A 26311-nucleotide genomic window follows, 5' to 3' on the forward strand; every position below is an offset into this window, starting at 1 on the left:
ATTAATGATGTTTTGTTCTGGTTTTGCAATTTAGCCATCTTGGTTCTAAAATAGCAAAGTAATTAGTAAAGACATATTTAGGTTTGATATAAATGGAAACTAGATCAAAAAGAAAATAAATTTATATCAAGTTTCTAAATCTCAGAAACTTTTCACTTAATATAAATGTCATGAAAACCAACTGGAAATCTTCTCAGTTTCACTAGGGATGTATCAAATATTTACTGAGTTTGGGACTATGATAATTTGGTCCTAGTGATGGGAAGGTATCCAAATTGGTCCAATTATAACACTTCCATGGGATTTTTAAATCAAGGAGTCCTTCTTCTTCTTGGGCCACTCAACAGTAGTGCTGTTAGCCTGGAACTATTTGGTACCCATTCCTGCCATGCAGAAACAATTGATGTAAACAGAAGAGAATGAGGCCATCACACTGAGAAGAGTAGGCAGGAGAGGAATCAACACACACAGGCAGCCCCTGATCTCAAGAACATTCATCCCTGAGAGCAACTCCATCTTGCTTACTCAGAGAATTGGCCAATAATCCCCTTCTAGGCAGAAGGAATAAGATACATTAGTTCTCTTTTAATGGAAACAACCCTGATTCATAACTTTTTGGAGGGAGAATGGGATCTTTCTGGGGCATAATATCAGAGCAGAATCTTACAAAAACTAGTTGGATATAGAGAGGTGGTTACAAAACAATATATAAAGTTTTAGATTAATAACAGGCAGAGGCTGCTAAATAAATCTGTTATAAAGAAATTCATTGGAGGGGCTGGGGATGTGGCTCAAGCGGTAGTGCGCTTGCCTGGCAAGCGGCCCGGGTTCAATCCTCAGCACCACATACAAAACAAAGATGTTGTGTCTGCTGATAACTAAAAAAATAAATATTAAAATTCTCTCTCTCTCTCTCTCTCTCTCTCTCTCTCTCTCTCCTTCTCTCTCTCCCTCTCTCACTCTCTCTTAAAAAAAAAAAAAAAGAAATTCATTGGACAGATTTATCTGCAAGTCACTTCTAGGCACCAAAGGTAGGAGATGGGGACAGAAAAGAAAATTCAGAAAACTATAGCTTCCAGATACCTTTAAGAGCTGGTAATGTTTAACTCTGTGGTAGAGCATATGCTTAGTGCCTGGGTTCAATCCCTAGCATTTGCAAAACAAAAATAAATACAGAAAATTGGCCAACAGTATAATCTCTCACAAATCAGGCAACATTCTATGGACATGGTAAAAATTAAACAATGAAGGAAAGGCAAGAAGAAATTGACAAAAATCACAATAGGAGAAAGAACTTTAAAGCACTACTCAGTGTCTTCATGAAGCAAGCAGATAAAATCAGAAGCATGAAAAGTCTCAGGTGATAACCAGAGAATCCTTCCCTTATTCTCTTACTGGGGATTGAATCCAGGTCCCCATTCATGCTAAGCAAGCACTCTACCATTGAGCTATACCCCCAGCCCCTATGTATTATACTTATTTTGAGACAGGGTGTATTAAGTTGCTTAGGTTGACCTTAAACTTGTGATCTTCCTTCCTCAGCCTCGACAGTAGCTGAGATTATAGGCGTGTGCCACAACATCTGGCTCAGGTATATAATTTTTACAGGCATGGAGTAAGCGCTACACCCTTCAGAGACACTTGCAGTGTCAACACATCTGTACTAATTAACTATATTAGGTCACAGAGAGAAGCTCAAAAAAAACCTCCAAAAAGTAGAATATTATATAATTTTGGAACTATAATACAATAAGAAATAATAAAAAAGCAAATTTATTTTTTAAAATCCAACCCTTTAGAAATATTTAAAATCTGCTAAAAATCTCATGGTGCCTAGGGGCTAGTGATACATTTGAGACAGGAACCCACCCACCAATCTCTACTGAGGATACGATATAGAAAACTGAAAGAAAAAAAAGCATTTCTACTCTAACAACAAGAAAAAACCAAATAATCTACAAAATTATAACTTCTGGCTTTCCCAGAAAATTGAGTTTGCAAGGTGATCAAAGTGTGACAAGTCCCTCTAAAGCATGAACTGCTTTACCTTTGAAAGATCACAGGATAAAGATGTAGCCACCATACAAATGGGATAAGAATAAATACACTAAAATTTTAATAAAATTCTGACGTAATTTTTTTTTTTCAATTCTGGAGATCAAACCTGGGTCCTTGCTAGGTCTTGGGCATGCCAGGCAAGTGCTCTACCACTAAGCTATATTCCCAATCCCACTTTAACAAAAATTTAAAAGCCAAGTGGGGATTAGTTACTTCAGAATATAGATGCTCTTTGAATCATGATGGATAGGGTTACATCCCGATAAACCCATAGTTAAAAATGTCCTAAGTAGAAAATTCATTTAATCACCCAATGTACTAGTCATCCCAGCTTAGCAGCACAACAATGCAGAACATTAGTTGTTTCTCCTCATGCTTATGGGGCTGGCTGGGAGCTGCAGTTTAATGTCACTGTCAGCATCACATGAGAGTAATATACTAGGCTGGGGGGAAAAAAATCAAAGGTCAAAATTTAAAGTATCATTTTATTGAATACGTATTGCTTTTGTATCATCATAAAGAACCACTGTGAGTCAGAAACTGTCTATGGTTAGAAGCCCCCAAAGTAAGAGGAGTTTGAATTTACTCAAAACATTTCCCCATGGTCTCCACTAGGCAAGAGGGCAGAGAGCCCTACTGGTGGCATGGGTGTGCATGAGACCACTGGCTGCTGCTAGGGCAGCCACAAAATCCTTTCTTCTTTCCCAGTACCTTCTTTCTGCCTTCCGGCTCCTATGGGCCATCAGTTGCCTGGGGCAGAAAGTTGTTAATAAAAGTATATTGAATTAATTAGTATATAAAAAATGTTTTCCTAATAGCTACACAACAATGGGCAATTAAAGAAATTCAAGTTCAACTGGTATAACTTGTTGAGACTCATGTAAAATTACACAACAGTATATTTAAAAATACTGAGTCCTATTTTTAATAAAAGAAAGTTTTAAGGCTTTACATATGGCTATGTTCCTCCTCCATGAAAAATTTTTGATAAGATATTTGCTATAAAACACATATGATCACAACAGGAAAAAGTTATTAAAAAAGAAAATAAAGAAGACATGTGTCATCCACTTGGAGATAACCACAGTTCATCTTTGCACAAAAACTGATAAATGAAGAACCTCAAATTTGAATGTAAAATTTTAAATGACTTCTGTGGCATATACTATATATCCTCCCCCAATGTGGCAATATTCCAAAAATATCTTTCCATGTCAACAGATCTATTTCTTTTCTTCCCCAGTATATTTTACTTAATTTATTTTTAATCTTTAAAAAAATGTTCTTTTTAGTCATACATGACAGTAGAATGTATTTTGGCAAATTACACATACATAGAGTAGAACTTATTCTATTTAGGATCCCATCATTGTGGTTGTACATGATGCACAGTTACCCTAGTCGTGTATTCAAATACAAGGGTAGGAAAGTTATGTCTGATTAATTCTACTGTCCCTCCTCTTCCCTTCCCTTCTCCCTTCCTTTCATTCCCCTTTGTCTAATCCAATGGATTTGTATCCTTCCCCTCCTCACCCTCCCTTGTTTTGGGTTATAGCTTTTAATGGCTATATAATATTTTATTATACAAATAAACCATATCTCTTTCTTTATAAAAATCAGTTTTAGGGACAGATGTTGGGACACACACTCATAATCCCAGTGACTCAGGGGCCCAGACAGGAGGATTGCAAGTTCAAGACCGGCCTCAGCAACTTAGGGAGGCCCTAAATAAAAGGCTCAGGATGTCTCAGTAGTAAAGCACCAGTGGGTTCAATCCCCAGTGCCAAACCAAACCAAACCAAAAAAGAAAATCAGTTTTAGTAATCAATCTTCTACTAAAGGATATTATGGCTATTTTTAAATAACATGTTTATTTATTTATTTATTTTTATGTGGTGCTGAGGATTGAACCCACAGTCTCGGGAATGCTAGATGCGCACTCTACCCCTGAGCCACAACCCCAGCCCTATGGCTACTTATTTTAATTATTATTCAAGTGAACAAAGAGTAGGAAGTTGTCAAAGAATTATTCCAAAATTTAAATCTCAATTATTAAGAAAATGAATTACTCAGTGGAAATTTTTGAACACTATACCTGACAGTCACTAAAGCAAACAAAGCTGCAGTCTGAGAGAAAGGCTTTAAAGCCACAAAGAAAAGAAAGAAATGAACACATTTATAACGCTTTCTAAATTGTCCAGCACAAATGACCATGGTTTATGGCAGACCTGGTTTCTGGATTGATGGCACAAAACCAATCATTCATTTTACTTAAGAGAAAAACAGGAAAAAAGTGTCTGTCATAAGATCAATAAACTCAAGAGTGAAAAACCATGTTTCCTCAAACAAATTCAGGATGATAAAGAATTTCACAAAATAAAAAATCCAAATTCTTTCTTTTATGGACTCTCAAGACACTGAAAAACAGATGCATGCAGTTTTTTGTAATTTCAAATTTGAAGAAAATATGGATGAAAATCTTAAGAATGAGAAGACAGGGAAGATTTTTCTAAGTACACCACAAAAAATGTGGACATATAAAAAATTAACTCGGTATGACAACAGCTCAAGAGGCTGAAATGAAAAATGCCTGCAACACAGGGCAGTCAAACAATTACTATTTCTTAATCTACAAAGAGGTATTACTAGTTAGTGAAAATTCAACTACTCCCATAGAGATAAGTGGATAAAAGGCATGAAAAGCAATTCACAAGACAACCAAAAAATTTTGCATCTCGGAGAAATTAAAAAAGATTGACAAATCCAGTATTGGTGACAGGGTACAGACAAACACAAGTGGTGGGAACATGGGGTTAAGGGAATAATTCTATAAAATGGGCCTACTGTGCTGACCCCCACATGCTTTCTTTTCTAAGAAGCAATTTGCCTACAATCCTGCCTGGCTTAAGTGGACCGGCTATATCACATTCCTCAGCAAACTACCTGCAGGAGAAATGCAGGCCCAAAATAATGTCAATAAGAGAAACCCAAGTTACCCTAAAGGGGGAGACTTACGTGACCCTTTTCACAGACCAGATCCCCAAACTCAGGGAGATAAGGGTAATTCCTCCTAACCATAAAATATTTAAGACCTAGATTTGTCATGGCAGTGAGAACTTCAAAGTCTCATGCCACCCTGCTGTCAGTCAGAAGTCTAGAAGAGGTGGACGTAGGCAGAAAACTCTGGAAAATTCTCTGGGATCCCTAATAGACCTGGAACTCCACCAAGATTTCATCTTACTTGAGTCAGAATAGCAATTATCAAGAATACAAGTAACAATAAATATTGGTGAGGATGTAGGGAAAAAGATACATTCATACATTGCTGGTGGACTGCAAACTGGTACAACCACTCTGGAAAGCAGTATGGAGATTCCTCAGAAAACCTGGAATGAAACCACCATTTGACCCAGTTATCCCACTCCTTGGCATATACCCAGAGGACTTAAAATTAGCATACTATAGTGATGTGGCCACATCAATATTTATAGGGGCTTAATTCACAATAGCTAAGCTATGGAATCAACTGATGTGCCCTTCAACAGAATAATGGATGAAGAAAATGAAGCATATATACACCGTAGATTATTACTCAGCCATAAAGAAGAACTAAATTATGACATTTGTCAGTAAATGGATGAAACTGGAGGCAATCATGCTGAGTGAAATAAACCAATCCCCCCCAAACCAAAGGCTGAATGTTCTCTCTGATACGAGAAGGTTAACACATAATAAGGAAGGTGGAGAACAGAAGTTCACTGTATTAGACAAAAGGGAATGAAGGGAAGGGGGGATGGGAATAGGAAAGACATTAGAATAAACTGGACGTAACTTTCCTATGTTCATATATAAATACACTAGCAGTGTTAACTCCACATCATATATAACCACAAGCATGGGAAGTTGTACTACATGTATTATAATATGTCAAAATACATTCTACGATCATGTATACTGAAAAAAAAAACATATAAAAGGTTAAAAAAAAAAAGAAAACAAAAAAAAAATTGGAGAGAGGCACATAGTCTATCTCCTCTCTGAAGAGGACCCAAATCTCCCTTTTTCTATTCCTTCAATAAACTCATTCCTTTTTCTCTGAGTGACATGTCTGAAATCCTTCTGATTTGGTTGCTAGAATCAGGGCTTGAAGGGGAAGGGGGGGTCTTCATGCTGCCTCAGTTTCCTGGAAGGTCCCAGCTCTGTAACATTGGTGAGGTTATTCATGTAAGGAAGACAATGTAAACTGATGCAGCCTTTCACAGTACAATTTACAACATGTATCAAAATATAAAGGATACATATTCTTTGAATTATTAAAGTTACTTCTAGGAATTTACCCTTATAAGATAATTACATAAAGCTTATATATAATTATACACCATAGTGTTGCTAATAAGATAAAGAAAACAAATCAACTGTGAAATAAATTATACATGTACATATAACAGAAATACCAAATAGCCATTTAAAAATATTGACAGGTGTTAGAGTCTGTAAACAAGTCTGGATGATGCCTGGCAAATGCCAGAGGGAGTGGTTTGTAAAGTAACAAAAGCGAGCCATTAAGTGTGGAGATTCCTGATTGGTTGACTGCTGTATCTAGTTTATGCTAATTAAGATAAGCTGTGCAAAATGTATAAATACCTCTGTTATCCTACAATTAACGGCTCCTATTCCTGCTGTATCAAGGTACACAAGTTATTCGTCACCCCCCGGATATTTTGCCCAGCCAGCCGGGCTGCGGCAGATGGTGGCCCATACGGGGAGCCCCGGGACACTCGGGGGTAAGTGACGAAAAAAGCTGCCTGTCCATAGATAGGACGGGAGCAATCTGCTCGTCTCTAGGCAGATAGGGCGAGAGGAAAAATGGCCATTTCGAGAAAATGGAGAAGATTGATGCAGTATGTTTGTGTCTTGTTTTGTCTTGAAATGTTGTATTGTCTCTATGATGAAAATATGAAAGGGGTGAGAAGTAAATTGATAAGAGAAAAAGGCACCCCAGTGGAACCAAGAATAGTTAGGGCATGTGTTGATAAAAGCCCAGAAACTCTAGTCAGAAAGAAAAAGAAAGTTCAGAAGAAGAAGGATTATCAGGAAAAAAGTTGCAGCAAAAGGCTATTACTGAATACTTTTCATTACTGGAGGGTGCGTGAAACAACAAGGCGGCTGCCACCTGCCCAAGCTGATCAAGGCGCAGCAAGAATTTTCCAAGCTCTTCCCCGCCCCCCTGCCCGGGGGAGCAGATCGTCACTGTGAGCCCAAATCTAGACCTGACCTGGAGGCACAGTCTCGCAGGCTTTTGCTCCCTGTGCCCGGAAGCAATTTGAGTCTGGGACTCTCCCCAGGGCCATCTGGGGCTGCCCGGGATACTACAGCTGGCAGAAGACGCTACTGGCGTCCCTGAAGTTTGATCATTTCCAAGACCAGTAACTACAATGGGTCTCCCACCTGGAAGCTAATGAGTAATGAGTACTATTAAGGCTTATTTCAAATGTAAAAAAACCTTGAAATAATGTACTAAATTGTTCAGAAGGTTGTTTTCTTAGTAGAATGCTACAGGATTTTCTTTAGCCATCCGGAGTTCCTGCCTTTGTCCCAGTGCCGGTGAAAACAAAGGTGAAAGAATTTACAGTGTTGCTGAGAACCTCAGGAAACTTCGCCTGAGAACCTGAGGAGACTTCAGAGCTGTTGCTGTTTCTGCTGCTACAACTTAAGCTAGCTGCCTGCAGAGCTTACCTGGACTGTGATTTACCTGGACTGTGAGTTAATCTATTGAGACACTACTTTATCTGGACTGAGACAACAAACTGTATCTATTGAGACACTGCTTTACCTGGACTTTATCTGGACTGAGACAACAAACTGTAATCTACAACAAATTGTAACTCGATATCTTTGCTAATGGTGTCATTGCTGGTATAATTTTTCCAAGGGCTTCTTGCATGGAGCCATCAATTAGCTTGGAATTGTAACATTTTGTATCCTCCCTTTCTGTTTCTAGCAGGTTATTTATGGTGTTTGTGTAAAAACCACTATGGTCGTTATTTAAATTAAACAAAAGGGGGATATGTTGGAGTCTGTAAACAAGTCTGGATGGCGCCTGGCAAAATGCCAGAAGGAGTGGTTTGTAAAGTAACAAAAGCGAGCCATTAAGTGTGGAGATTCCCGATTGGTTGACTGCTGTATCTAGTTTATGCTAATTAAGATAAGCTGTGCAAAATGTATAAATACCTCTGTTATCCTACAATAAAGGGCTCCCATTCCTGCTGTATCAAGGTACACAAGTTATTCATCACCCCCCCCCCCCCCCCCCCCCCCGGATATTTTGCCCAGCCAGCCGGGCTGCGGCAGACAGGAGTTGACAACTAGCTTCTAGCTATGAGGGAGGTTGAGGCAGGAGAATCATGAATTTGAGGCCAGAATGTGCAAAACAGTGAGACTCTCATCATGAGACCCCACTGAAGGAAGGAAAGAAAGGAGGAAGAAGTGAGGGAGGAAAGGATGAAGGAAGGAAGGGATAAAAGGAGGGAGGGAAGAAAGGAGGAAATAAGGAAAGAAGGGAAAATGTTGACAGTACATCTATATTTGTTGGTATTAAAAATCATCCATAAGACTGTAAGGTTTTCAAAATGTCAAATGGTCACACAGACTTTTACAATGATGTCTGAAAGGATGGCCATCAAAATGTTAGTTATGTTGGTGATTTTTATATATTTATGGCATTTTTCTACATATTCAAAATTTTATAAAATTATTAACTTTTTATTATTGGGGGACAGTTACATTATGACAGACTCAAACTGTTCTATTCCTAAAGAGATAGATTTTATTTATTTCTAGTTTGGTTATTAAGGCCAGCTAGTAGTGTAAATTATATCATTGTTACATTGATAATTGTATTACAGTTTGTCTTGTCTTGGTCTTGAGTTGCTAGGAGAAGCTTCAAAAATCCTTGGATATGGGCTGGGGTTTTGGCTCAGCGGTAGAGCACTCGCTTCGCACATGGGAGATCCTACCTGGGTTCGATCTTCAGCACAACATAAAAATGAATAAGTGAAATAAAGGTATTGTGTTCAACTATAACTAAAAAATATTAAAAAAAATACTTGGACATGTCCAACCACAAAAATGGATAGTTATACTGCATGTATGTATATATGTCAAAATACATTCTACTGTCATGTATAACTAAAAAGAAAAAAAAAAATTTAAAAACTCCTTAGAATTTCTTGAGTACTAGTGGCTTTGTAATGCTAACATTTAGAACCCCACTTCTAGGAGTAGGGGTAGAGCTGGAGATCAAGTTCAATCAGTTAACCAATGATTTAATCAATTATGTCTAGTAATGAAGTGCCCAAAACAACTCTGGATACCAAAGCTCAGAATAGTTTCCTAGATGAACAAATTTCATATGCACAGAAAGTGAAGTACCCAGACACCATGGAGTCAGGTTGTCAAAGATCTGCATGCCGTTCCATACCTTGTATATACTTTATAGTAAAACTGCAACTTAAGTATAGAACTTAAAAGCCATTCTAGTAAATTATCAAATCTGAGGACCATGAGAACATCCCATGCTGGTAGCCAGCTGGTTAGATGCTAGTGATCTAGGGACCCTGCTCAGACTTGTGGTTACAATCTAAAGTATAGACAGTTTTATGGAGAACCCTTCCCCGAATCTGTGGGTTCTGCAATAAATCCAGATAGTTAATGTCAGAACTGCATTGTGGTATATCCTACTGGTATCAGAACAGTTGGGCTGAAAGAAAATGGTAACCATACCAAGTAATGATATAATACTATTTTCTTTTGAAAGTATTTATCAATACTTTCAAAAGTAAAGTGAGTGTCATTATCTGGTAAAGGATCAACATCATTGTTATTCAAGTTTTGTGATTTTTTTTCACCACAAATAACCAAATACAATATGCAAAATGCTTATCTATCTTGGGTACTCAAATGCTTCCTCATCTGTGCCATTTATGCAGCTCTCCCAAGATATACTCCCACCACATTGTGTGGCTCTACTACAGCATTCATCATTATGTGCTGCATTTGTTTATGCCTCTCTCTCGTATGTGGGACAGTGACTCCCAAAGCAAGGACTTAATCTTCTTCATCTTTTTATTCTCAGTGCCAATTACATTGCTCAGAACATGGTAGTTTAGTCAAACAGCTATGCCTGTAAAAAAAAAAAAAAAAATCACTCCACAACGGAAAGTGCTGAAGTAGGTGCTTTGGTTTGAAACCTCACAGTCTTTATGGACTCTTTCCCCCTAACCTTTCTATCTTCAACTAAATACTGTGTCTAAGAGATCAAACAGATAAGCTCTATAAGGAAATAGTAAATTAAACTAAGAATTTCTTTAAATATAATAATTTAATAAAATATAATAATAATAAGAGGATGGTATCAAATATCCTTTTACTTAAGATTTTTATAGTCTCTTATGATAGAACATTAGAAATGTTGTTAAAAGACTACTACTTATCCCCTGGTGAGCATGCTATTATCCGTCTGTATAAGGATTTACTCACCTTTTAATCTTGCATCACCCCCAAAGGCACCACAACCCCAGTTTCCTGTGGCCACAGCAGAAAGATTCTCTGAAGGAACTCCAGGACGCAGAAATCCACAGTAAGCCTACAAGATGAAAGAAATATCACAGGACATGACTGAATGGATAGTAACAGTATTTCTGACAGATGTACTAGGATCAGCATCTATTACCAAGCTTATATTCTCTTTCCCTCGTTTTTCTTTTTCTTCTTAAGGCCAAAGTAGAGGGGAAAACAAAGAAAGAGAAAAACCTGGGATTGTACAAGAAAGAGAATGAGAAATGACAGATTCTAATATTTATTTGTTTGAATGTTGGGTATATCAAATCCCTTACACTAATACAAGTATTAGTTTCTGTTAGAAATACTGAGGTGCTGTAAGAAATCCAACATATGGTAGGAAGCCAGTAAGGCAAAAACTGTATGTCTGCAGAAGAGTATGTCCCCAAAGGGAATTTGGTGGGCAAGCATACCTGGGTAGGCAGTCAGCCAGTTTTTATCCCTAACGAAGTACTGTTTGCTTTGAAATGAAGAGTTCGGGGGTACAATCTACACAATTAGCTGATTTAAAATTGGGGAAGGCATGAAAAGGGGCTACAGTTGTGGCTGGATACCTGTTAGGGAATTTAAAAATGGCTCCATTCTGACCACATGGTTTTCTAACTTAAGAGAGCACCACTATACACGTGAAACTTAGTTACAGTAAATTTGTTTGTTTTGCATTACAGATTTAACTTTGATAGAAAAGAAAACATAAGTCTTACAGTTTCTTTTTCCACCTCAGACATATGTGATTATCAGAGGTATTTCAAGAACCAATGGGATAACCAAGACAAACTATCAGGAAAGGTACTTGTTCAAATACTGTTTTCTCTGAAGGCTTTTGGTGACCACTTTTGCATCAAAGTAGAGTTACTATGGAGCTTCCTTAGCAGGTTCTTCCCAGAGTTATTGGACTAGATTAGTAACTATGATTCACTTTTTTTAAAAAAAAATGTTTTATTTGTCAATGGACCTTTATTTTATTTATTTATATGCAGTGCTGAGAATAGAACCCAGTGCCTCACACATGCTAGGCAAACGCTCTACCACTGAGCCACAATCCCACCTCCACTATGATTCACTTTTGTGCTTCTTGCCATTGGAATGCTTCGTAAAAGCAAGGCCACCGAGGCCACCCGAGATGACGCCTGCTCACTTCTCCCACAGCTGCCCAGAGAGGTTCTGCGCGGGCCCAGGCGCGTTAGGCAATGGCATTGGAGTGACATCCCATGACATGTATTTGACCCCGAAACTTCCTTTAACAAAAAACTAGCAACTATCTATAAAAGGGATTCCTATTTCTGATTATGAAAAAAAAACTTTTAAGATTTCTTTCAGTCCTAGAATTCTCTAGTTTCATAGCTGTTTTAAGACAGAATATTCAAAATTTTGCCAGTAACCTGAAGAAAGTACAATATATCCTGAAGATACTGGCTAAGTATTAATGAAATTATTTTTTTTGTACTCTGGTCCCAGAGTTTATGGTTTCTACTTCTTTGCAGTCATCTCAGTCAATCTTTCTGCCTTCTAGGTATACTGTATTAAGAAGATAATATAACAGCAAAACAAATCTTCCCTAGGTTCTCTCAGGTATCAAATAAGCCTAAAATGTAGTCTATATGTAATAGTAAATAGATTAAAAGAGTAAGAGAAAAACCAACAATAGAGAAAGATGCTTCTGTGAAACCCACATGCTGAAATACAGCAATTTATTCTCTGAAGTTTCCACCAAGGTATAAAACTTTATTTTACACACTGTCTGGATGGATTAACAAGGTTATTCCCTCCATCCTCTCCTAGGCTATAAATTCTGACAGATATTAATTATAAGTTGGTACCAGACCATTATTCAATGCTATGGTACAGAGCTTGCACAAGAATTTACAAATTACCTGTATAATCAGATGCATAGAGCTTCTAAAAATCTCTTTCAGGTCAAAATATCAGACAACTCCATGGGGGAAGGGTAAGTTCTTAAATGATAAAGAATATGGCATTATATGTATAACAGGGAAAACAAACCTCTGTCAGAATAAACGTAACTTTGCCATCTTTCATATCATTTTTTTCTGGCATGCTTGGACAAAGAGGAGTTCTTGGCTTTCTGGTTCATATTTTGTTTTATACTATCAGAATGTTTTAGTTCCTCACTGCTTCCTCTAAGTAACCAGGTTAAATGTATTTTAATGAGCAAAAAACAGTGAAGTTTGGTGAACAAGTAAAAACCAAAAGAGAAAATTTGTATCTAAAATTAAAAACTAGATACTAAACAGGAAGTAGTGAAAATAGAGATATAAGAAGGAAGCAAAGAAAGTGGAAGAAACCAAAGAAAGCACGTATAAAAGTTCCAGGACTGAGCCCAGGAAAGGCATGGGACTCCAGGGTAGCACAAATAAGTATATACACACTAACAACTCTGGTTTCAATATAAATTGTAGCAGGCCCAAGTAGATACACTTAAAGGATGTTTTTCATCATCATGCAAATATATATTATATTGTTATTAAGATTAATAACTTAGTAATTATTACTCCCAGAGTTGTTTATTCATAAAGTCAGTCTACTCATGTGTTTAGTTTACATTAATACAGTTGATGTTGATATTGATTTCTTGAGGTTATTAGTATTCTGTGATTTCTTAAAAATAAATACAATATAAAAAGACCCTTAAGGATCTGTTGGAAGAGAATAAAGTTAATATACTAAAGAGTCTTTAAGTTATCCTTAGACTCAGTAGTAATAATAGTTTTGTAAATTTCTTCTAAAGAAACATCATTGTACAGATGTTTATTCCTACTTTACGTATAAGAGAAAAATCTGGGACTAATTGCTCAAAAATAGGATCGTGACTATAGAGTTAAATCACAGCCTATCAATCCAACCAATTTTATTTAATTATGAAGATTTTTAAGAAGTATGAAAAGCATTTATAATACAAAGTTAAATGAAAGAGGTAAAATGCAAAATTATAGGTTAACTTTTGTGTATATTTATATAAACCAAATTTCATGTGGAAAGACCTATAAAAAATGAAAACAACTGTTTTTGTTTTTAAATATTTATAATTTTTTAATTATAGCTGGATACAATATCTTTATTTTATATTTACGTGGTGCTGAGGATTGAACCCAGTGCCTTACGCATGTTAGGCGAGTGCTCTACCTCTGAGCTACAACCTCAGTCCCTGAAAACAACTGTTTGAAAGACAGTATTATGGATAACGTTTTTGTCTTTGAAATAGTTGTAACATTAGTACATTGTTTTTGCTATTTTAAAATGTAATATAAAATGAAAGTCTGTAGATCTGTTTTCTCGTGTGTAAAACTGAAAATTAGTTTTCTTGTGATGTTCTGACTCTATATGTTGAGAAACTTAGGGAAAACTCACTGGAGATGACACATTTTGAACTAATATTCCTAAAAAAGTAAAGTGACACATATTTTAAGAAACGATTATAAAAAGATCAGGTGTTGAACTTAAAGTATCAGCAGCCAAGTACTGAATGGTTTTATTATAAAGTTTTCATTTAACAATAACTCCATTCTAAATTTGGATAATAATAAATCAATTAAAAAAATCAAGAGGCTGGGGTTGTGGCTCAGTGGTAGAGCACTTGCCTAGCACATGTGAAGCACTGGGTTCGATCCTTAGCACCACAAAATAAAATAAAGATATTGTGTCCAACTACAACTAAAAAATGAATATAAAAAAACAATTATAAATAGAATAACAGTGGCAATCCACTTTGTTCAATTCCTATTTTGGAAGGCCTAATGAAATATATTCATTATGTAATCTTACCTAAAAAAGTCTAACATAGCCAAGAACAACTTTTCATAGGTGATTTCCTTCTTCCCTTGCAGGGTTATTTGCCACTTTTATAAGATGGAGTCATAAATTGTTCCAAAGTCAAAGATAATTCTCCCCTAACATGTCACCCAACTGCACTCATAGGATTAAATACAGATTTCACTATCAGTTAAATGGATTCCTTCCTTTTAAAAACGTACTGTTTGCTGGTCATGATGTCACTTCAATAGGACGGACCAGACCTTTTCCAGAGGCATTAGAGCACTTTGTGGGAATGCCCTTTCAAGTAACGTGTAAAAGTAACAAAGAGGCCCTGAGAGCTCAGAGATCCACACTGAATTCTGATGATGAAAACTAGTCTTACGTTTTGTTGCTTCATTTAGAAAAAGGTAATTTTTCTATTCTTCTTAACTTTCTCTCTGGCATGCAAAAAGACACGCATTCACACACGCACACAAACATACATAAGTCATCTCTAAAACTGATTTGATACAGACTTCTGCTTTAAACCCAAGTTTATAAAACATAATGAAACATTAAATATTTCCTTCAAGTTGTGTTGCCAGCTTATGTGGAATTCTTGTTACTTACATCAAAATTCATAAATCTATTTCAATAGGAAAATGTAAATTAATAAGGGATGGAATGCTTTAATTTAGAAGGTCCAAAGTTATTTGGATTAGTCTGTTAAATTAATCTTTCAAAAACACTTAACAAGGACTGGGGTTGTAGCTCAGTGGTAGAGTGCTTGCCTCGAACACATGTGGAAGGCCTGGGTTCGATCCTTAGTACCACATTAAAAAAAAAAAAAATTGTGTCCATATACAACTAAAAACAAAATAAAAAACACTTAACAAAATCATTTACTATTTTTTCCCCCTTTTCTAGTGAAAGAATTAGAAAACCAATCTTTGATGAAAGAACAAATTTTAGGAGAATATATCAGTGAATGAAAGAATACACATTTTCAATATTTTCCCATGTGTGAGGCCCTGAGCCAGGTGTTCTTTCATATACTGACAAATTCTCTTCATATACTGGCAAATTCTATTACATGCAAGATATTTCTTCATCTCATGGGAATTCAAAAATAGGTTGAGGGGAATGCTCACATTTTCTTGAAAAAGTGTATCAAACAGAAAAGAATATTGAGAAAAGGATTCAATGGATACTTTGTGCATAGTGGAAGTTTATCATCAGAGGATAAGGAGCAACTGAGGCATATGTCTGTATATTATATATTAATCAAAGGCAGAAATATTCTCAACGATTAAAGATTAAACAAGATAAAAAATCTAGAAGATCAGATCTAATTATAGTAATCTCTATATGAGAGGATTTACATTTTTAAAAAGTGATCTGAGGCTGGGCTTGGTATACACGCCTATAATCCCAGCAACTTGGAGACTGAGACAGGAGGATTGTTAATTCAAAGTCAGCCTCTGCACCTAAGGCACTAAGCAACTCAGTGGGACCCTGTCTCTAAATAAAATACAAAATACAGCTGAGGATGTGGTTCAGGGTTGAGTGCCCCTGAGTTCAATTCCCAGTATAAAAAAAAAAAAAAAAAAGGGCTGGGGATATGGCACAAGTGGTAAGGCGCTCGCCAGGCATGCGCAGGGTGCTGGGTTCGATCCTCAGCACCATATACAAATAAAGATATTGTTTCCACCGAAAACTAAAAAATAAATTAAAAAAAAAATCTGAGTACTACGGATATAGCTCAGTGATAGTGCATTTGCCTAAGCAAGTGTTAGGCCCTAGATTCAATCCCCAGAACTGCCAAAAAGAAAAAAAAAAAAAATTATCTAAAGTCAGGGGAACCCAATTTAAGCCCTGGTGTGGTCACTACCTAGCTTTTGGGACCTTAGGCAAGCTACTCAACTTCCTGAGGCTTACTCTACTGTCCCAAAATTGGCAATAAAAACAGTATCTCTCCCTCCTGGGGTAATGAGGATTAAATCAGACAATGCATGCCTGGCAGGCAGTGGCACATTAATAGACCCAGTTACTTGGAGGCCAAGATAGGAGAATCTCCAGCCCAGGCCAGCAACCGAATGAGACTCTATCTTAAAAAACACAGCAAAACAAAAACACAGACAATGCATTTAAAATGCTAAGTGGAGTCCCTAGCACACAGTAAGCAATTATTTTATTGATTTTACTATTTTTACCAATATACTTTGAAAAAGTTTCTGCTTAAATTTGACTGAAAAGAATTTTTCATGAGTTAAAAATTAGACTCAACTGCATATTGACATAAATAATAGCAGGCAAATTCAGAATGACATACATTAAAAATCAACCCATCTCCATCATATCCTTCAGCTGCTCTGCATTTTACAATGGACTTAGGCTTTATTTAACACTTGGAAATATTTAAAACTATTTAACACTTGGGAATATTTGAGAAGTTAACAATCTGTAATATTTTGAGTGCTTTGAGATAATGTACTTCTATAGTTTCTAAAACGTTTGTCATAAAAAAAAGCCATATTAGCACTGCCTAAGAAGTTGTTTGCTTAGTAACTGAGCAAGACATTTAACAAATTATTCTTGAGACATTCCCAATAAGGCAAGCAGTGTGTCAGGCACTGTCTGACCTGAATGAAATAAAATTCCTGTTGCCAGGTTATTTAAAGATTCACTCTTTTTATATAAAGTATGTCTCATAAGCACTCTACATTCCACAGATAAATATTTTTTTAAGGTTTGCAATAATACAACTAACAATGTATTCATATAAACCAACACTTCACACCTTTAAAATTTTTGGTGTCTATAATTGAATGTTAGTGATATAAGTTAATGTAGAGAATACCTACATATGGTAAAAGGGAATTTAACAAAGACTAATTTATGCCCAATGGTTACTCCCCTCCCCCATTTTCTTTTATTGGTGCATTACACTTGTACATATGGGGGTGTTTGTTGTTACATATTTGTATATGCATTAAACATAATAATATAATGTGGCCAATCACTCCAAAATTTATCTTTGAAAAGAGATCATAATTGCAGATAATTTTCTAAAAGTGAATGATCTAGCTTCTTTAGGAAGGCTTTATCCATAAAAAGGAAATATTTTAATTTTTGTTAATATACTTTACAACTTTAGTTAAACACATTTTGGTCTCGTCTTTCATCTATTTTTCTCCAAACCATCTACCACTTAGATAAATGTCCTCTAGTCTCTCTCTCTCTCTCTCTCTCTCTCTCTCTCTTTTTTATTAGTACCAGGGATTGAACTCAGGGGCACTTAACCACTGAACCATTCCCCAGCCCTACTTTAGAGAAAGGTTTCACTGAGTTGCTTAGTGCCTCTCTAAGTTGTTGAGGCTGGCTTAGAACCTGAGATTCTCCTGCCTCAACTTCCTGAGCTGCTGGGATTACAAGCATAAGCCACCACACCCAGCCAATGCCCTCTACTTTCAATGACCAGGTGACAAATTGCTGTATACATGTTTAAGTAACACTTGAAGAAACTCTAAAAATTAATCTCATTCTAGATGAATATACTCTATCATAAAACACATAGAGGTTTGAAGACAATTGCTTTAAGGTAAGAATTTGGAACAGTGAAAGCAGCCTTATATGGATTTTTTCCCCCTGTAATGCTAGGGATGAAACCCAGGGCTTTATTCATGCTAGGCAAATATTCTAACACTGAGCTACATCCCTAGCCCCAAGCATACTTACCTTTAAAGTGTACTCAACTACTAGTAAAAGATACTTTTCAGTACAAGTAAATTTGACTTTCAGTGTCAGATAGAAAAGAAATTTAGAAGTGCTAATATATTAAAGAATATATCTGGATAGATTTTCTGAGGAATTGCTGTTTTTTAAAATAAATGATGTCTGTTTATAAATTCAACTTTGGATGATAGTGCATTATTCTTTAAACTTTTTGAGATTCATCTGAAACCCCTAAAAATTAAAATGATCTAATAAGTTATCTATAAGAAAATATGGTCACCAATAAAGCAGATTCTCTGATGATCAAAATATGAGATAATATAACCAATTATATTCAAAATATCTACAAGTTATAAGGGTAATAAAAGCCTATCTGGATTATTTGGTTGTATATATCCAGTCTGCTGTCATTATTAGAGATCTTTGTGTAGGGACTAACACATGTAGCCACATAAAACCACAAACTTCATAAATAATCTTATAAACAAATCCTGCTCCTGGGAATCAAACAATGACTTGGAATTGAGTTAGTCTCCTTGGCTATGAAAGTGATTTGAGGAACTAAAGAAAATTTTGACTGTTTTGGTGAGGCCCGAATTCTAGAGAACAGAATCAGCACTACTGCATGATGGAATTTATTGTAGCTAACAGTTGTGACAATCTGAACTAACAACAGATATGACTCATTTTACATTTCTGTAATACAACAGAAAGAAGAAAATGATTATACTAGACAGCACTAAGCATAACAGACCATTGCAGTTTCCTGTAAAAATATGTCAAATTACCAAATCAACAAACAACTTTTATTTGAACCTTATCAATAATAATAATAAATGGTTTATCTGTTCTAATCCTGATAGGATACTATGTAAAGAAAATGTCATTGGGAAGATCTGAAAAAAAATTTTTTTCAGGGCTCATTCATTTCTATATGGTTTTACAATAATGTTCCAAAGCAGCTAAAAGTACTTAATAAGATAAATGCATGTGTGGAGTTTAACATCAAGCAACAGTGTAGTGAGCAACCTTATCTAGTAATCAAACAATTACAAAATGGAAAGTACATCTTGCACAAGCTGACAAAGCCATTAAATCAGGAAAGCTGTGGGCATTTTGACACTGTAAAAACTACCAGAAAGCATTAATTTCAGCATTAATAAAATGGCAGTAAATAGATGACAGTTACCAGATGAACTAAGAAATAAGGTTACTAGCCTTGTTAAGCTCACGTCTCATTTTCTCAGGCACAAACTGATCGAGGTAGCGTCTAAAGTGAAGTGCATCAATGGCAACAATCTCAGTGCAGCGTCGCTGCCAATCATCCCTGGGATAGGACAAATAAGGGAAAAAGATGAGGAATAGGTAGAGCCCTTCGGCCTTGCAGAGGTTAGGTTGTCAATACCTTGGTAGTGTATAGTAAAAACAAACAAACTGTGACCACAGGTCTCAGCAAAGCAGGAGGTCAAGAAACATTTTATATTTAGATTCAAAGGCATACACATTATGCACTGTTGGGTAGTAAGTAGTACAATGAAAAATCAAGAAACCACACACTATGATATATTATATATCATTTACAGTGAGTCTGACACAAAAAGATTTGAGGGCAAACAAAGGGAATTTAGGTCTTTCTTTTCCTTTCATACTGAAGTTCAATCCTTCTTTGTTTTGTGGGATCTGCTCTAAATTACTGGGATGTAATACTACTACATACTGTCCGGGACATAAACCCAAGAAGTCAAGTGTTACTACTGTGCTCAATTGCTGACTGCAAGAAACTATTTTTTGAAAGACAGGACATCAAAGTAGACAATAACATGTCACTTGTGGAAGTAGGAAGGACTAGTTGAGATGATAATTTTAGAAATGTGTGAAATTCCAAATATCTCACCTCTTTAAAAACTTGCATAATTGGTATGCCGACCAATTTTTCATTTTGAAGAACAATGAAGCCTTCATGTTAGTTTGGAAATAATTACCAGGAATAAATAAATATTCACAAAGATAACTGTCTGTTACACCATATACTTTAAACAAAATAAGAATACAGAGGCTGGACTTGAATGTTTGTGGCACAGGTATGACTACATGGACCAGAGCTGATAGTTTCTCATTTAAAAACAAACAAAAAAATCCCACAAGCTTTCAGGCAGCATTTCTGCAAAAAATTATACCTGATAAACTACGCAATTTGATGGAAAAGCAAAGATGTCAAAATGTGAATAAATTCTAAAAAGAAATAGGAGACAACAGCAGCAAAGTTCACTGTAGTACCTGCTATCAACTGGCTTTGTGGCATTAGACAAACTGTCCCAACACAGGTGTCCTCCATTTACCTAATCTCACAGAGAAATTAAGGATAACTAAATAAGACGCTCTAATTAGAGCCACTTCTAATTAAGTTTGGATTTGGAAGTTAACCGCTTCCAATTGGCAGCTTGTAGAACTGTAGAAAACTCTGTCTTCGTTGTACTTATTTTAGACTTCTGGTTTTTCATTTTCTCTGGTCTCCCTTTGTATACAGAAATGGTTATACTGTTTTAACTGCAACAAAACTGTAACACTGAATTTAAAAAGAAAAGTTCAACTGCCTGAATTAATAGTACAAGAGATACAGAGTGCACTAGAGTGCACTAGAGTCACTCCATGCTCCTTCACTTTCAGTCATGTAATACTCAAGTCAGAAACAAACTCACCTTTCACTCCCATCTTCATGGCTCCGGGCCCAACGATATGTTTCAGCATAGCCAGTGTATTCACTGTACTGTTCAGTACCTGAAATAAATAATTTGTTACTATTTACTTGATACTCAATGGTGAAAACATTTCACCTAAAATCAGCAACAAGGCAAGGAATACCATTCTCATCACTTATATTCAGCACTGTACTTGAGGGGTCCCCCAGCCAGTGCAATAAAGCAAGAGAAGAAATAAAAGGCATAAAAAATATTAAAAACAAAAACAAGAGTGTAGCTCAATGGTAGAACACAAGCTTATCATGCACAAGGTCCTGGGTTCAATCCTTAGCCCCAAAGGAAAAACAGTTAAAATGTCCCGATTTACAGATGCAATCATTGTTTATCCAGCAAATCCTAAGGAATTACTGAAAGAAAGAGTGTGTAGAGGGGAATTATAACAAGAAAAGCTCATAAGCAAATTTAGTAAGGTCAACGGTATGTCTATATATGTAGCAATAAACAATGGGAAATAAAACTTTTCAAAAATCCATTAAATATAATGTAAAAAAAAATCTAGAAGTAAATACAATGGATGAAGAAGACATAACTGAGAAAAAACAAAGACCTCAATAAAAAGAGAAATATACAAGGCCCTTGGGATAGAAGACTCAATATTGTTACAATGTTAATTTTTGATTTATAGATTCACCTCAATCCTAATGATAATCTCAAAAGACTTTTTCTTTTTAAAAGTAGTAAATGATGGGGCTGGGGTTGTGGCTCAGTGGTAGAGTATTCGCCTAGCATGCATGAGGCACTGGGTTCGATTCTCAGAACCACATAAATGTAAAAGAAAGATACTGTGTCCACCTTAACTAAAATATAAATATATATTTTTTAAAAAAGTAGTAAATGAGAAGAAATGTAAGTCTATTCTAAAACTTATATAGAAAAGACAAACAATCCATACAGAAAAGGGTAGTTTTCCCAACAAATATTATCAGAGTAAATAGACATTCATACAAAACAAAATAAACTTCAACTGCTACCTTACACTGTGAATGAAAACAATTTTGAGATGACTCACAGAAATAAAAATAAAATTATAAAACTTCCAGAAGAAAACACAGAAGAAGAGTTTCATTATATTGGGGATAGATAAATATTTCTTAGACTGGATAAAGAAAGCAATGACTATAAAATTTACCCAAAGCAATAACAACAACAAAATCCCCCAAAGCAAGCTCTCCTCTCTACCCCCAAAAACCTCAAACAAAAACTACAATGGAGCAAAGTTACATACTTCTGGCCATACAAAGACCAATAAGAAAATATTTAGGCAGGACAGCAGGAAAAATATTCATAAAACTAGCGTCTGTCAAAGAACTTATATTTAGAATACCTGAAGAACTCTCATGAATTAATAATAAAAACAATACAATTTAGAAAACTGGACAGAAGATTTGAACTATATCCTACTAAGAACCATATGAAACACTGTAACATTATTCCAGTATAACATTAAAACCACTATAAACTGAAAAGAATGACTAAAAAAAAAAAAAAAAAAAAAAGACTGACAACACTAAACATTGGCAAGGATGTACAACAAGTAGAAATTTCATGCACTGCTGGAAGAATGTAAAATGGCACAATGATTTTGGAAAACAGACAATTTCTTACAAAATTAAATATGCATCCACCCTTGAACCTATAAATTACATTCTTAGGTATTTAGCCAATAGAAATTAAAAATATATGCTAACAAAAACTGAAGAGAACACTCTTAGAGGGTTAATTCACAATAGTCTTTTATCAGTCAGGGTTCAACCAGAGATACAGAACTAGTAGGAGATATATATGAAAAGATTTATTAAAGGAGTTGGTTTAAATAACTGAGGGAGCTGACTAGGCAGGCTGGTACTCAGATATGAACTGCTGTCCATAATATGAATTTCTTTTGGGGAGGGGGGGAAGCCTTAGCTCTGCTCTTTAGGCCTTTGAACTGACTGAAATTGGTTTGCCCAGATTTTTGCAAATAATCTTCCTTTTAAAATATTAACTGCTTGTGGACTTTAATCACATCTACAAAATATCTTAACAGCAATACCTAGATTAGCATTTGAATATATGGGGACTGGAGTCTATCTAACCTGACATATAAAAAACACTATCACAAAAATAAAAGTACAAATAATCTAAATGTTCATCAACAGAAAATTAGCAAAATATGATTTACAAAGGAATTATACTTTTAGTAATAAAAAGGATTAAAACCACTGATATACTCAAATCCATAGATGAATCTCACATAACATTTTATGCAGAAGGGGGAAAAAGCAAGGTAGAAGTGTGTATGTATGTGTGTGTGTGTGTGTGTGTGTGTATGAAGTTCTAAAAAAGACAAAACTAATTCATGAAAAAAATAAAAATTGTGTTTGTTTCTGGTCTTAGCATGGGGATTGATCAGAAAAGGGCTCAAGGAAATTGACAGGATGGATTTGTTATTCTATGTCTTGATAGGGGTGTGGGATAAAAGGGCAATATTTATTTGCCAACTTACCACAATATACACTTAACATTACATATTTCACTATATGTAAATTTTACTTAAAAAGAGAGGGAAAACCAGAAAATAATTATAAACCAATACCAAACTCCACTAAGGTTTGCTTTTTACAGCGGCATGGTTTAGTAGTTCTGAAATCACCTAAATGAATAAGCAAAATGTAATTAGGAAAAATACTGGGCAAATTCAAAATGAGGGACATTCTATAAAATAATTGGCTTATACGCTTTAGAAATATCAAGGTGAACAAACACAAGGAAAGGTTGAGAAACTATACCAGAGACTATAAATTATTAATATTTGTGTCTACTTTAGCATTTTATAATGCAAGGGTATAAAAGCAGCTGAGTACTTGCCTAATAAACATAATTAATGAACAAAACAGAAAGAGCATTTTATTAACTGAGATTAAAATAATGAGGCCAGGTATACTTAATAGGAAGATATTATATAATTGAACCATATATAAAAATTCACATCTAAAAGGATAACATGGCAAAGAATGACAGATTGACATTAGGACACAGAAGAGCTCTAAATTAATCTTTACTAGCCAGGAGACCTTGGATAACCAAACCTCACTGGACTTCATCATGTGAAATTCAGGGTTATTAATAATTCTTCTTATCTCACAGAGTTGCTTAGAAAAGTCAAATAAGATAAAGCTAAAAATTCTTCTAAACCCTAAAGCAGTCAATGTTGATGTCATTAGATTTTAACTTTATAAGGGAACAGAGAAAACAGATATTTGACTCTATTCACAAGGTGATTAAAAGTGACCTGGTTTACTGGAGTAAAAGAAACCAAAAGAGTCAGAAAGGCTCTGGTTCTATTATGTATTCCACCTTGGTGTAGACAATTCTCATTTTTCTTTTTCATAAACACACATACACACACACCTGCCTAATCTGATCCCTTGACTATTAAAACAAACACCTGTCCTATCTTTTGAAAAGGAAGCAGTTGAAATATATAAAATAACAATTATCATATTTTTACTTCAAAATAGGATAGCTTTCAGTCTTCTTTCTTGAGGGAAACTAGGCTAGATTTATCTTGTTTTTTTCTTTTTTTGGTGGTGCTGGGGATTAAACCCAGGTCCTTGTACGTGTGAGGGAAGCACTCTACCAACTGAGCTATATCCTAGCCCTAGATTTATCTTCTTTGGGTATGGGAAATTAAAAAAAAAAGAAGATATATACAAATGCTTTTGCTTTAAACAAATTAAATCCTGGGTGTCTACACTGACAATTTTCACAATTATATTGGCTGTTTGTTTTGAAAACTGGATCCCGTTAATATGTTTTAAATTCAAATTTATTAATAAATTGATAAAAACATAAAGGTAAGCATTTAGGGATAATATAATAGCAAACAAGATATAATGAATGGCCTTTATGATAGCTCTTTCTAGGGATAGTCTGTAGAACTTCACAGTTAAGGAAGACCTTCACTTAAGAAAAAATCTAGAAGAAACCCATTAAAAACCTCATTAAGAGTTCACGACAGCTTTATGTGTTTTTAGATTTAGTAAGAAACATTGTTATTTTCTCTTCCTAGGAATAAAAGTTGGTAATGAATAGAAAAAAATATTTGAAGACTAAAAATTTCTACTATGGCAGGTGTGGTGGTGCATGCCTGTAATCCCAGCAGCTCAGGAGGCTGAGGCCAGATGACTGGGAGTTCAAACCCAAAGTCAGCTCTGGCAAGTGACTTAGCAACTCAGTGAGACCCTGTCTTTAAATAAAATACAAAATAGGGCTGGGGTGTGGCTCAGTGGTTGAATGTCCCTGAGTTCAATCCCTGGTACCTGCTCCCCCACCCCAAATCTACTTATCAATGAGTTTGTGCCTTAAAAAGATTCATACGAAAGCCATATACTCACCTTTCATAAGCATCACTCACACAGTGGTAATCATACAGTAAATAGAACAGTCTTGCCTTTAGCATGATTAATAAAAATCAAAGAGGAACACCAAAGAAATGTTTGATTTCCAAACATTTCTGAAAAACTCCAACTGAATTTGGATCTTTTCCCAAAGAACTGGTGTCATTTAGCAAAGGGTTATTTCTATAGTGACAGGTGTCCCTAGCACTGCACCTCTATAAAGAGATGGCACTAATATTATAAGCAAGAGTGTCTACATATAGTCATTTCTGTCAGTTCTGCTGACACTCAGAAAAGACATAAGGAACTGCAACGTCTGGGATAATTTGATTAACTGAAGGGTAGATTTTATGTTAAATATACTATTCCTCTGCTCAGAAAGTTTCATGTATAGGCATGTATCTGCTTTGTGTGCTCACCAAACAGAAACACAACAAAAACCCCTTAGAGTCCTTTAGTATTGAGCTATTTGTTGGATATTGTAGAGAAACACATGACAGAGGGGAAGATAAGAAAAGATAAGACTGGAGTTTTAATTCTTTCCCTTTATCTATACTTACCAAAAGGTTTTAACTTATGGCTGCCCCAGTGAGAATCACTGGGGGTCGGGGAATAACACTGTATAAAAGTATAGAGGGATAACACCATATAGAAGTATTTGCCTGTTTGCATGACCTGTTTCATATTCATTTAAAAGTCTGATGGTAACCAGATGTCCCACAATGATGATAAATTTAATTTATTTCCAATTTCTCAAACTCTTCTACAGATTCAGGCAGCATACTCATAGTCATTAGCTCACGGAGCCTGGATGCATGATTGAAGGAATGGAATTGATCTGGCAGATAGATGCAGTGCATGGTTGAGAGTCTTCTAAGAAGGGAGATGGCAGAAATCCAGACATCAAATAGATGATGAAATGGCCATTTCCATTAAGGGAACATCACATCACAGATATTAATTAGGAGGCACTATAATAAAGTTAAGTGGAAGTGGGAAAAAAACACT

The 26311-nt window shown here is 35.5% G+C and overlaps 1 protein-coding gene across 2 annotated transcripts in view; it reads right to left on the minus strand.

Annotated features, from left to right (window-relative positions):
* The window catches only part of Parg (poly(ADP-ribose) glycohydrolase), a 123633-nt gene that overhangs the window by 12043 nt on the left and 85279 nt on the right, over positions 1–26311 (minus strand). For both annotated transcript variants that reach the window (XM_076834510.1, XM_076834509.1), the window contains exons 14-16: positions 20865–20943; positions 19384–19492; positions 10597–10702 (exon numbers count right to left, since the gene is read on the minus strand). In XM_076834510.1, coding sequence (XP_076690625.1) covers positions 10597–10702; positions 19384–19492; positions 20865–20943 — 294 coding nt within the window. The remainder of the gene's footprint in view (positions 1–10596; positions 10703–19383; positions 19493–20864; positions 20944–26311) is intronic.

The sequence above is a fragment of the Callospermophilus lateralis genome, chromosome 15, assembly GCF_048772815.1.
Source record: "Callospermophilus lateralis isolate mCalLat2 chromosome 15, mCalLat2.hap1, whole genome shotgun sequence".
NCBI classification, from domain to species: domain Eukaryota; kingdom Metazoa; phylum Chordata; class Mammalia; order Rodentia; family Sciuridae; genus Callospermophilus; species Callospermophilus lateralis.